Source organism: Xyrauchen texanus, chromosome 33, assembly GCF_025860055.1.
Source record: "Xyrauchen texanus isolate HMW12.3.18 chromosome 33, RBS_HiC_50CHRs, whole genome shotgun sequence".
In the NCBI taxonomy this organism is placed as follows: Eukaryota; Metazoa; Chordata; class Actinopteri; order Cypriniformes; family Catostomidae; genus Xyrauchen; species Xyrauchen texanus.
This window is the reverse complement of record NC_068308.1, coordinates 31,924,295-31,936,834: the sequence shown is the minus strand read 5'-3', so window position 1 is coordinate 31,936,834 and position 12,540 is coordinate 31,924,295. Positions and strand designations below refer to the sequence as shown.

The 12,540-nt window shown below is 36.7% G+C and overlaps 1 protein-coding gene across 3 annotated transcripts in view; it reads right to left on the bottom strand.

Moving 5' to 3' along the window:
* Positions 1–6,710: 6,710 nt before the first annotated feature.
* Positions 6,711–12,540, bottom strand: part of LOC127627261 (dual specificity mitogen-activated protein kinase kinase 6) — a 41,675-nt gene continuing 35,845 nt past the window's right edge. For all 3 annotated transcript variants that reach the window (XM_052103603.1, XM_052103604.1, XM_052103601.1), the window contains exon 12: positions 6,711–11,646. In XM_052103603.1, the coding sequence (XP_051959563.1) occupies positions 11,569–11,646 (78 nt within the window). In that variant the 3' untranslated portion in view covers positions 6,711–11,568. The remainder of the gene's footprint in view (positions 11,647–12,540) is intronic.

The following is a 12,540-nucleotide window of genomic DNA, read 5'->3' as shown; positions in this document are numbered from 1 at the left end:
AGGTTCTTATTACAAGCGACTTCCATCTATATGTGTTCAAAGAGAGAGGGGGATGTAGCTTCAGTCATCACAACAGCCTACTAGTGTAATTTAAGTTTGTATTTTTTTCTTATTTTTTATTTTGTTAAAATTTTGATGTTTAGTTATTGTTTTCATTCTATGTTTGTTTGAGCAAAGTACCTGTCAGCCTCTACTCCCACTTTTATCGGGTCCCCTACAGTCATTCACCCTGAGCCCCAAACCCTGCACTGCCTGTTGTTACACTTTTTTTTAAGTTTCAGTTTAATTTCAGATTTTCAAATATATACATTTTTTATTTTAATTCAAAGATTTTTGGGAGTGTTGAAAAATATAAAAACACATTTTAAGAATTATTGCACAAACTCACTTTTCAGGCAAAATATTTCTCAAAAAGAAATTTGCTATGTTTCAAATTATATAATATAAAAATATAATTTTATATTTAGACAAAATGTATTTGGCAATTTTCTAGTAAATGTGATGAACTACACCTGTGGTTACTTTGCTAGGACACCGATGGGAACTGACTTCATCCATTAAAAATCATTGACACCAGTTGGTTGAAAGTCTTTGGGAAAATGACTCAGAAAAAGAAGTTAAAGATCAAGCATCATTTGTAAGCAGTTGCCATTTGTTAGACATTTTCAAGTATGACATAAGTGCACAAATGAAGATTTTTAGAAGAATATCTCTGTTTTGTAGCTTCATACAATGCAAGTGAATGAGATCCAACACTTTCAAGCTCCAAAAGCACATAAAAGGCAGCATAAAAGTAATTCATATGGCTCCAGTATGTTAATGTCTTCTGAAGCAATCCAGTAAATTTTGGGTAAGAACAGACCAAAATGCAACTAATTTTCACTGTACATCTTGCCATTGCATTCTCTAGGTACGATCATGATTTCAAGCTTGATTACACTTCCTAGTGCTTTATGCATGCACAGAGAACTTGATGGCGCTAGGAAGTGTAATCATGACTGCCAAGGAGACTGCAAATGTCAAGATTTATAGTGAAAATGTAACTATAATTTGGTCTTTTCTCACCCAAAACTGATCGGAATCATCCACACGTTTTGACAACAAAGCTGTGCAGAACATATTTGAACACTTCCTCTGAGCGTCTTTTGTTTATGACCCCTCAGTCTGTGAATTCTCATATGTAAAGAGGAAACAAGTTGGCACTCCAATGCCAAGTAGGTAAACAGGTCTCATGGCAAAAAGGAAAACTCCAAAACAGCTGAGTTACTCTGAAAATAAATGAAGATTCGCTGCAATAATGAGATAACTTTATCAGTGTGTATGTAGCAAAGAGTACCTACACTACCAGTAAAGTATGGACACCACTGTTCATTCTTTATTTTTTTCTCACATTTTATAATTATAGTTACAGTTGAAGTCAGAAGTTTACATACACTTTGGTTGAAGTCATTAAAAAAAACATTTTTAACCACTTCACAGATTTTATATTAGCAAACTATAGTTTTGGCAAGTCGTTTAGGACATCTACTTTGTGCATAACACAAGTAATTTGTCCAACAGTTGTTTAAAGACAGATTGTTTCACTTTTAATTGACTATATCACAATTCCAGTGGGTCAGAAATGTACATACACTAAGTTAACTGTGCCTTTAAGCAGCTTGGAAAATTCCAGAAAACTATGTCAAGCCTTTACACAATTAGCTTCTGGCTAATTGGAGTCAGTTGGAGGTGTACCTGTGGATGTATTTTAAGGCCTCAGTGCCACTTAGCTTGACATCATGGGGAAATCTAAAGAAATCAGCCAAGACCTCAGAAAAAACATTGTGGATCTCCACAGGTCTGGCTCATCCTTGGGAGCAATTTCCAAACACCTGAAGGTATCACGTTCATCTGTACAAACAATAGTAAGCAAGAATAAACACCATGAGACCACGCTGCCATCACACCGCTCAAGGAAGGAGACGCATTATCTCTCCTAGTGATGACCGTAGTTTGGTGCGAAAAGGGCAAATCAGTCCCAGAACAACAGCAAAGGACCTTGTGAAGAGGCTGGCGGAAACAGGTAGACAAGTATCTATATCCACAGTAAAAACGAGACCTATATCAACATAACCTGAAAGGCTGCTCAGCAAGGAAGAAGCCAATGTTCCAAAACTGCCATAAAAAAAGCCAGAATACAGTTTTAAAGTGCACATGGGGACAAAGATCATAATTTTGGAGACTTGTCCTCTGGTCTGATGAAAGAAAAATTTAACTTTGCACCCATAATGACCATCGTTTTGTTTGGAGGAAAAAGGGTGAGGCTTGCAAGCCGACAAACACCATCCCATCCATGAAGCATGGGGGTGGCAGCATCGTGTTGTGGGGGTGCTTTGCTGCAGGAGGGACTGGTGCACTTCACAAAATAGATGGAATTATGAGGAAAGAAAATTATGTGGATATAATGTAGCAACATCTCAAGACATCAGCCAGGAAGTTAAAGCTCAGCAGATGGGTCTTTCAAATGGAAAATGATACCAAACATACCTTCAAAATTGTTGCAAAATGGCTTAAGGATAACAAATTCAAGGTATTGGAGTGGCCATCACAAAGCCCTGACCTCAATCTGATAGAAATTTTGTGGGAAGAACTGAAAAAGTATGTGCGAGCAAGGAGGCCTACAAACCTGATTCAGTTAAACCAGTTCTGTCTGGAGGAATGGGCCAAAATTCCAGCAACTTATTGTGAGAAGCTTGTGGAAGGCTACCCAAAATGTTTGACCCAAGCTAAACAATTTAAAGGCATTGCTACCAAATACTAACAAAGTGTATGTAAACTTCTGACCCACTGGGAATGTGATGAAAGGAATAAAAGCTAAAAAATGACTCTCTCTACCATTATTCTGACATTTCACATTCTTAAAATAGTGATCCAAACTGACCTAAGACGGGCAATGTTTTCTATTATTAAATGTCAGGACTTGTGAAAAACTGAATTGAAATGTATTTGGCTACAGTGTATGCAAACATCTGAATTCAACTGTCAGTAACTAAAAATATATAATAATGCTATTAGTAGTATGGGAATCATGTAGTGACAAAAACAACAACAAAAGTAAGGTGCCACCTGAAATGATTTTTCAACTATATTATAGGAGTTCCTATGTGTATATGCTGCCCTCTTGTTGGCTGCTTTTCCTATAACCCTGTTCAATTTATGAGCAACACATAATGATAAACACCATAGGTAAGGAAGAAGCTACAAGATTTTTTTTCACACAAACACAGACACTTTCTTTTCTTTGTGTAAGCTCAATTTAACCCTCCAAACCACAATATGACCCCAAAAACCCATACAAATTTATATTTTTAAATGCAAAACATGCATCTTTTTGTTCAGCCTTGTCTAACTGGAGGTAAAGGTCTCCATCATTGAACAGTTCCACTTCTTCTTTAGCGAGAGTTGACGTGAGATGTGAGAGATGTGTCTTTGTGTGAAGAAATATCTGAGGAAATCTTAAAACAGAGGCTTTAAAGTAGAGTCCTTCCCGGCTTTAAATACCACTATCCAAACAGAACATTATGTAGCTGCAGATCATGGGGGGAGGGATGTGCTTCAAAACATACAATGCATCAAAGCAGGTGGCCATAAATATGGGCCACATGAGGTCATCTTCAATCTTTCTCATCGGTTTTTGGATAGGCAGGATTTTATTTTGGCATGTTTTGTCTGTCATCTGCTGTTTTTGGCTTTCTTTAATATGTGTAATAGACTCAAGTTCAGAGTTAATTTGACCCTCTCATTTTATACACTAGCTCACAATGCTACGTGACTACAGCCTAAACCTCATTCTGCTATAAAAAGTCTGTCAAAGCCCAAATTTTTATTAAACACTGGAGCAAAGCCATGTGTCAAATGTCCCCTATCAAAACCAACTTCTCTCAAAGTCCTCTTTCTGATCACCTCTTAATTAAGTCCCTTTTGTTAAAATGGCACCAAGTCTGTCAATACCATCCAAGATATTCACAAATACATTTACCTCTAAATCAGTGGTTCCCAATTCAATTTGGTTCAGAGGCCAAATTTTACGTGGTGACCCGATACTGTACCAAAATGGTTTCTACAATTGTTAACTAAAATCTCTTTTAAACCAAACATAGAAATGTATTAATTTTACCATGAACTGCATAGGCCCATCCAACCCGATGTCAGGAAAAATCATACATCATTTATGAGTTGGCTATTTTGTATTGCCTCGCACGATGTTGTTCGCATAAATTCGTACGACTTCATCACGTGCAAATTCCTGGATGTCTAATGCGGAAGCATGAGTTCTGCGCACGAGGCGTTAAGAACATTCTTATTAATATTATGCCGTTTCCCAAACCCCTTATCTAAACCTAACAAATCAGTAGAGTGTGAAAACATGATCGGAAGCTGTTGTGTGTGACAGAAGCAAGAAATTGTTGTGTATTGGAAACGATGTCCAGCGACGTCATTGGCTGTAGTAAAAGTCGTAGGAATTCAAACGAGTGCAGTTGCACGATATCACACGAATTAGCCACATTTATAAAAGTCATTTGAATCCTGCCGATTTCACAGACGATTTCAATACAGTTTTCATGTGGCGGTTGTGGCTCAGGTGGTGGAGCGGGTTGGCCACTAATCACAGGGTTGGCGGTTCGATTCCTAGCCCACATGACTCCACATGCCAAAGTCTCCTTGGGCAAAACACTGAACTCCAAGTTGCTGCCAATGGCAGGCTAGTGCCTTGCATGGCACCTCTGCTGTCATTGGTGTGTGTGAATGGGTGAATGAGTCACAGTGTAAAGCGCTTTGAAAACCGCTAAGGTTAAAAAAAGTGCTATATAAATGCAGACCATTTTACCATGTGTGATTTGCCCATGAACCCATATTTATATAGGTCTGTTATATATATATATATATAAAAAAAATTATTGTGTAGTTCTGTTTATTGATTAGGTCATGCAACCTGTCCTGCTGACATCTATCTAATTTGACTTCTACCAAGTGACAGATTAGTTTCCAAAATGCTGCACTGATCGGATGTACAACAATAAAAAAACATTAAAAAAAATAAGGTAATTATTTATTCCTCCTTTTCAAAAGCTGAAAAGCCTAATTATTTTTGCTATACTAATTATGCACAATTATAATTGTGTAATTATGTATTTTATTATTTTCTTTAAGTATTACTGTGTGTTTTCCCCATGCTGTCTGCAACACTCAGAACAGATCTGTGATGCACCAGCTGAGAACCACTGTTTTAAATATTGAACAGTTATTAATCTGAGAAAAAAATGGAGAAAAACTCACATTTTTACAGCAATTCCAACGAGCGGGAGAAACACTTAAGAGAAAACTTATATTATACATATAATACTGCATTTTCTTTCCTACTGTGGCATATATGTGGGTAAAATGTTAACGCAGCAACTCCAGATCTTGCTGCATAATAGTACATGTCCCCAGCTTAACTGCACCGTAGCATTGCAAGAAAATTAAATAAAAAAGGCTTAACAAAAAGGCAAAAAAAGGCCCCAAGGTCCTCAAGCAAAAAACTCACATTGCACTTTTTACTAATGCCTGCATGAGCACAAAAATGTGACAGCTTAAACTCAAACACACTGTGCATTTACTGCCGAATTCCACATCCTGTATACTTTGCACAAACTTTCTCACATAAGGATATTTGGTGTTAAGAGATGGATTTGACAAAATGTTTTAACTGTAGCTCAAGTTAAAGGCCCAGTACATGCAGAAAATTCATCATTTACTCACCTTAATGTCATTCCAACAATAATTTTTTTCCTGATGTTATCAAAATAAGATAACATCAGGCAAACTAGGCAAAATGTACACTGCCCTTAAGTGGAGCACCAAAAATCACAAAAAGCATCAATAAAAGTAGTTCATACAACTTATGCACATTTAAACCTTTACCTGCCTATATTTTTCCCCTCTGCCAGAGCTCACAAATCTAATTTGTGCTTGATCAATAAACTAAATGCAGTTTTTAAACTCATCACACCTGGTTTGATGTCATGGCAAACAGCATTGATTCCTGCATGCCACTTGACTAACTACAACTATGTGGCAATTTAGCACAAATGAGATTTGCGAGCTACGGGAAGATTATCAGTGTACAATTTATATTTCAGTCTTCCTTACTCATATCTCAGTCATATTTCCTTGTATGGAAAATAGAAGTTCAGATTCCCCTTTTGTGTTTCACAGAAGAAAATGATGCGGTGTTGGAAGGATATGGAGATGAGTAAATGATGATAAAATGTTAATTTTGGGGTGAACTTACCATTTTAGCTTTGGTCAAAACAAAAACCTATAAACAGTACATTTGGGAAACTACTGCAGCCCCTAATCTGTATTGATTTTCCCACCAGGATTTTACGGCATCGGAACAGGAATAGACATGTCCTCACGTTTCCTTGAATTCTTCAGATCGGAGGATTCATTTGATTAGTCACATGAATGTGCATGAAAAACTCTGTGATGAATTAAAGTCTTATTCTCATATTCTAGTAAGAGGAGATGAACGCATCTGAATCACACTTTCTTAAAACCACTTGGCATAAGCAGAATTCGAAATGTCAGTCTGCATTTACGGCACATGGGACACGTTTTCCATTGTATTAAACAGTTTAATCAGCATGTGGGTATAGAGCTGGCAAATAGAGACACACTCATATGGAAGGCTGTAACCCTTTAATTAACAATCAAACGTAAACACACCTCTTTGAGACAATTTTTGACGTCTACAGCATATGCAGCTAGCCAGTTTCCTGTCAAAGAATAGACGACAGAAAGAAAATACAACCCACAGGCATAAAGGGTCAAACACAAAGCATACAAATGATATGATGTCCTGTGGATATCTGATAAAATAACTATTTTCTGCATCTCATCTGATGTTACATTCATTAATAAAGGATATATATGCAAACGGCCCTCGAAAAGAAACATAAAAATGAATGCATATGAAACAGAGGTTTTATTAAACTCAAATCAAGAACCTAAAACTAGATTTAAAGGTATACTGAAACAATGCGCAAAACCAAACAGGTAATACCAGAATGTATGGCACAACTTTGCAAAAAAATTTTTTAAATGAATGTAATCACCCTAAAACAAGTTACCTGAGTCTCAAATCTAACTTAAATATCAAACTCCACACATTTTGCATGCATCACCTATAAAAATAATTTTATTGGATGGGACAACTTGTGAAGAGGAGAATTGCATGATGTTCCTCGAACGCCCAGGTTGACTTCTCGTCACAATGAGTAAATGAATGGAAAAAGATCATAGCTTGACAGAGCATTTTAGGGTGGACATGTGAGTCACAAGACGTTTGATAAAAATAAATTAAAGTCATCAGATAAATCTTCTAACTCTAAATCTTTCAGCAAAGAGAAGGTGACATAAAATGACAAAGAATTGATATAACCTCACTCAAGGGAGAAGAAATTGGGATGAATGAAAAATGAAGAGGAAAGGCTCTTGTACCACAGGCCAAGTCGTTGTCTTTTTAAAAGGGCTTGTGCTAAATGTAATCATGGTTACGGTCATCCCATGGTGGTGTCCACTTAGCTAATCTATTGCTTTAAAAAATGATGGCTGGGAATGCTCATTTGGATGAATGAAACAGACGGAGTGGAAAGATTTGGATTCTAGAACACCTAGAAAGGTTTTTGAAGTGCCAAGTTCGTCCTTCGCGACCTTGTACACAGGATAAGCGGTTGACGATGGATGGATGGATGGAAGTTCGTCCTTGCATTTTTCAGTATTTCTGTGCTCGTTAATTTTTAAATTTTTTGCATATGTATTTAAACTCTACTTGCAATATTCTTGATAACAAAACCTGAATGGTTAGTTTGATGACTCTCAAAAAACATGTCAAGGCCACATTTCAAAATGTAATTTTCTAATAAATAAGAAATATATCATACATAGAAACCTATTTTATATATAGATATACATTTTTTTTTATGACAAGTACCCCTATGAAATTAACATTACTGTAATGTGTACGAACATTTTACTTGAGTTCCTTACATTTTTTAATTATTCTCTATACATTCTCATTATGGTAATGAAGTATTTTTTATAAGTATATAATTTTTTTTTAAATCAGCCCGCATAATAGCAGTACAAATAACATCATGATATATAAATACAGTGTCAAGATTACCTGCATTTATGTATACATTTGTATTAAAATTTGGCTTGATCTTCATCTGTTTTAACTAATAACACACAAATTAATGTATTTTTCTTGTACATATTAAATACATCAAACATTCACAGTGTAGGTTGGAGAAAGTATGTGAACCTCTAGGCTAATGATATCAACGATAGCTAATTAGTCAGGAGTCTGCAAACCTGGCATCCAATTAATTAAACGATATTGTAGGTGTGGGTTAGAGCTATTTTGATTTATAAAAAGCACAAACGTTTTGAGTTTGCCATTTACAAGAAGCATCTGCTGATGTGGATCAAAAAAAGAAAGATATAAGAACTACAATCAAGAACTTAAGCTGGGAAGGGTTACAAAGATATCTCAAACCGTTCTGATATTCATCTGTCCACAGATAGACAAGATGCCTATAAATGCAGAAAATTTAGTACTGTGGATACGCTCCCTAGAAGTGGCCATCCAACCAAAGATGACTCAAAGGGCATGCCGCAGAATGTTCAGTGAGGTAAAAAAGAACCCTTGATTGACAGCTAAAGACTTGAAGGAACCATTGGAACTGGTTAACGTCTCGGTTCATGAGTCTACTACATGGAAAACATTAAACAGGCATGGTGTCCATGGTAGGACACCACAAAGGAATCCACTGCTTTCCAACAAAACATTGCTGAAGGCCTGAAGTTTGCTAAACGTTATTTGGAAAATGTTTTGTGGACTGATGAAACTAAGGTTGAATTGTTTGGGAAGAACACACATCACTACGCATTGCGTGAAAAGGGTACCGCATACCAACATGAAAACATCGCAACGGTGAAGTACAGTGGAGGGAGGATCATGATTATGGGCTGCTTTGCTGCTTCAGGGCCGCTTGCCATCATCGAGGGAAAAATGACTTCCAAAGTGCATCAAGATATGCTACAGGATAATGTCAGGTAGATGCGGTGGAATGCAGAAAACCAGCTATTTCCAAAGGGTTCACATACTTTTTCTTGGCACTGTATTTTGAAATAATATATTTAAATATTACATTTCTATTTGCATTACAGTAAGATTTTTTTTTTCAGTAATGAGGTTTATTGACATTAATACAAATTCTGGGGGGAATGTGCTGAAATGTCAAAAAGCAAAAGAATCTTTTTCCTTTTATTTTTTCAATTGAAAGTATTTTTGAAAACAAAAAAACATTTATTTAGGGTGAAACATTAACCTCAATATGTTCTTGACAGGTTTTGTAAGATATGCCCAGATAAACCAACTTTTTCTGAAGTTTGAAAATACATTTCTATTGTACACAAATATAATGCATATAGATTTACTATACCATGTCAAACCAAACTGCACGGGAGTGGATATCTTCAGGTTGAACTGGCCCCAAAAAACTGACACTGATTTCATTATCATATTGCCCATATCAAAAAGAAGCAGCGAAGATATAAGAGAACTTTTATGTTTGAATCAAACAATATAACGATTACAGGCAAATCAGCAGTGTTATCCATTCTGTGTACAGTGGTCACAAGACAAAAAAGACCAACCAAAAAAAAAAAAAAAAAAAGATCACACACACACGCACGCATACATCATCTCCATCTTACAGAATTTAACGAGATTAAAACCAGAAGCCCAGAAAGCGAAGCATCAGACCCCTCACCACTATCCAAAGCCTGAGGAAAGCAAAGCATGTCTTTGTGACACAAGCAGCGTGGGTTTTGTAGTTTGTTTTAATGTACTGTAGGTGAATTCTTTAGCTTTTTTTTTCTATAGAGAGGCACAAAATCAGGCTTCCGAGTCACAGTGAGGCTTTGAAAGTGTCAGCTACGTGTGTTCAGACTCTTATATAAAAACGCTCACATGCATGCATGTACACGCTCACGCTCTCACTTAAACACACTCATACCTGCACACATTCTTAAAATTAAAAAGATATTGTCAAGTTTCCAATGAGAAAAACAGCAGTTACAACACAACGTACAGAAACTGCAAAACACCTCATTACGGTAATACATATGCAGTGTGTATAATAATAAAATAATATGATAGTAATAATAATAGAATAATTTCCAGTTCGATTGCAGTTGAAAATAGTCAGATTCTTTTTTTTTCTTTTCTTTTTTTATTGGCTCAGAACAGAGAGGACCAGATGTAGCCAACAGACTAAGATATCTTTTGCCCCAAAATTACCTTGGTATAGACAAGTAGCAAATAAAGCACACACATACGTTCACACAGAGTTCATGGAGGGTATTTGGAAAGCAGTGTTTGATACCAACCACTGCATTTAGGCCTTGCAGGTAAAGCAAAGCTCCACTTCTGGCTATTAATGGGACAGTTCAAGCAAAAATGAAAATTCTGTTATCCTTTGCTCACCCTCATTTCGTTCCAGACCTGTGGCTTTCGATCTTCTGTTTTTTTTTTCCATAGAATGAAAGTGAATGATGACTGAGACAGAGGATTCTGCCTAACATTTCCTAGAGTGAGCAAATCACACAGCTTTGTAAAACAGGGTGATTAAATGAACAAATTTTCCTTTTTGGGTGAACTACCCCTTTAGCATGTAATGCAGGGACAGCTTTGTGGGCCTAGTTCCTAAACCCTTACTATTCTGACAGCATTTCCAAACTGATCTGATATTCCATTCATCCATTTTTTTTTTTTTACATATTTCTTTTTTTTATTATTGTCATCACTCCTTGCAGCCAACAGTGTATATTTTCCTTATGTGCTCAATAAACAAATTCAAGAAATATCTTTGAGGATATATACATATCTAGATAATGGATAAATATATATTCCACTCACTTTATATTTTTATTTTAATTCGTTTTATTTTGAGGAACCGGACGTTGTTGGTAACTTCAACACTGAAGTGCCACTGGGGAAAACTCAACAGACATCTATAACAGATTCACCTGATTCTAAAACTGCTTTTTGGATTGAGAGGTAAAGCGGAGTTTTGACTGCGATTGAACAATAGATTAACTGACATGAAATTCAGATTTGGGACTGTAAAACCTTTTAAAAATGCACATGTATGCACATACAGGCAGGCATTAAATTCAAACATACATATACACACACACACACACACACACACACACAATTGCACATGCATACATGCGCGCGCACACACGTACTAAGATTCCCGTCCCATGCCCTACTCCCATGTGTTGTTAAGAAACACCCTGCCCCCCTCAGTTTCTGTCCCCCAGCCCCTCTTGAGTGCATGTGCACTGCTGGTAGCTGAGGTGGGCATGTCTTACAGGTGTTAGTCTTGCTATTGGTGTTTTTTTTCCTGAAACAGTCCCATCTCTCCCTCCTCCCGCGGCAATACGTCAGTTTTGCCGAGAGGGACGCTCTCAGTCCCCGAGGATGCTCTTGACAAAGAAAGCCACGTCTGTGTCTTTGGAGTCATGGAGGGTGAAGAAGGGATGTTGCTGGGAGTAGAAAACATTTAAATTATTAATATTGGGTCAAAACTGTCAATTGTTGTGCTCATAGAAAAGGTACATTTAGTCAAAACAGTTGAAGAGAGTACTAGAGTTGACAATTTAACATGGACATTTTTTGTCTTAGCATCAAGATTTTAGGTTAACAATTATATACAGTGGGGTCAAAAAAAAACAAATAAAAACACACACACACATTCAGGGTTTCCCCACACCTTTTGGCCAGTAGCTTCCATGACTTTTCCAGTTTTTCATGCTTTCTGAAGTATTTAAAAAAATGTAAAGCAGCAATTTCTAGCCAATGAAATATTACAGAGCTGAGCACAACTAGAAACATTTATATTGACTTTTCAAGTCTGGGGGGTTTCCCAAATATTTCCAGGTTTTCCATCACTACTATTTTATAAACTATTTTTATGCAAATGCAAAATATGCGGTTAAAAATATAACAGAATGGAAATGCTTGATATGCACGTAAACTCACATTTCTAGAAATTCAAAATGCAAATTAAGGTGATGGAAACCACTTATTCGCAAAACGATGATGTGTTTTGGCCATATGTATGTGTTTCAGCTCCTCTCAGCAAAGCAATTTTTCGAACATAAATCTTGACAGTCGGAAGTGTGTAACCCACAGCTGGCCATTAAAGTGGCATACAGAGGCTGGAGAAGTACGGGGATAGCAGCCATTCTGCACTCGTTATATGACATATTAAAATCATTCTTTGCCGTCTCCTTGCAGCATTTAATAAAAAGATGTACAATTTCTCCAATATCGCAAATACAACTTTACCAAAGCAAGGAGGTCATTCAGCTGCTCTATCGTGACAAGAAAGGGCTTCCAAGATAATGCGCATGACAGAGGATGAAAACATGCAACGA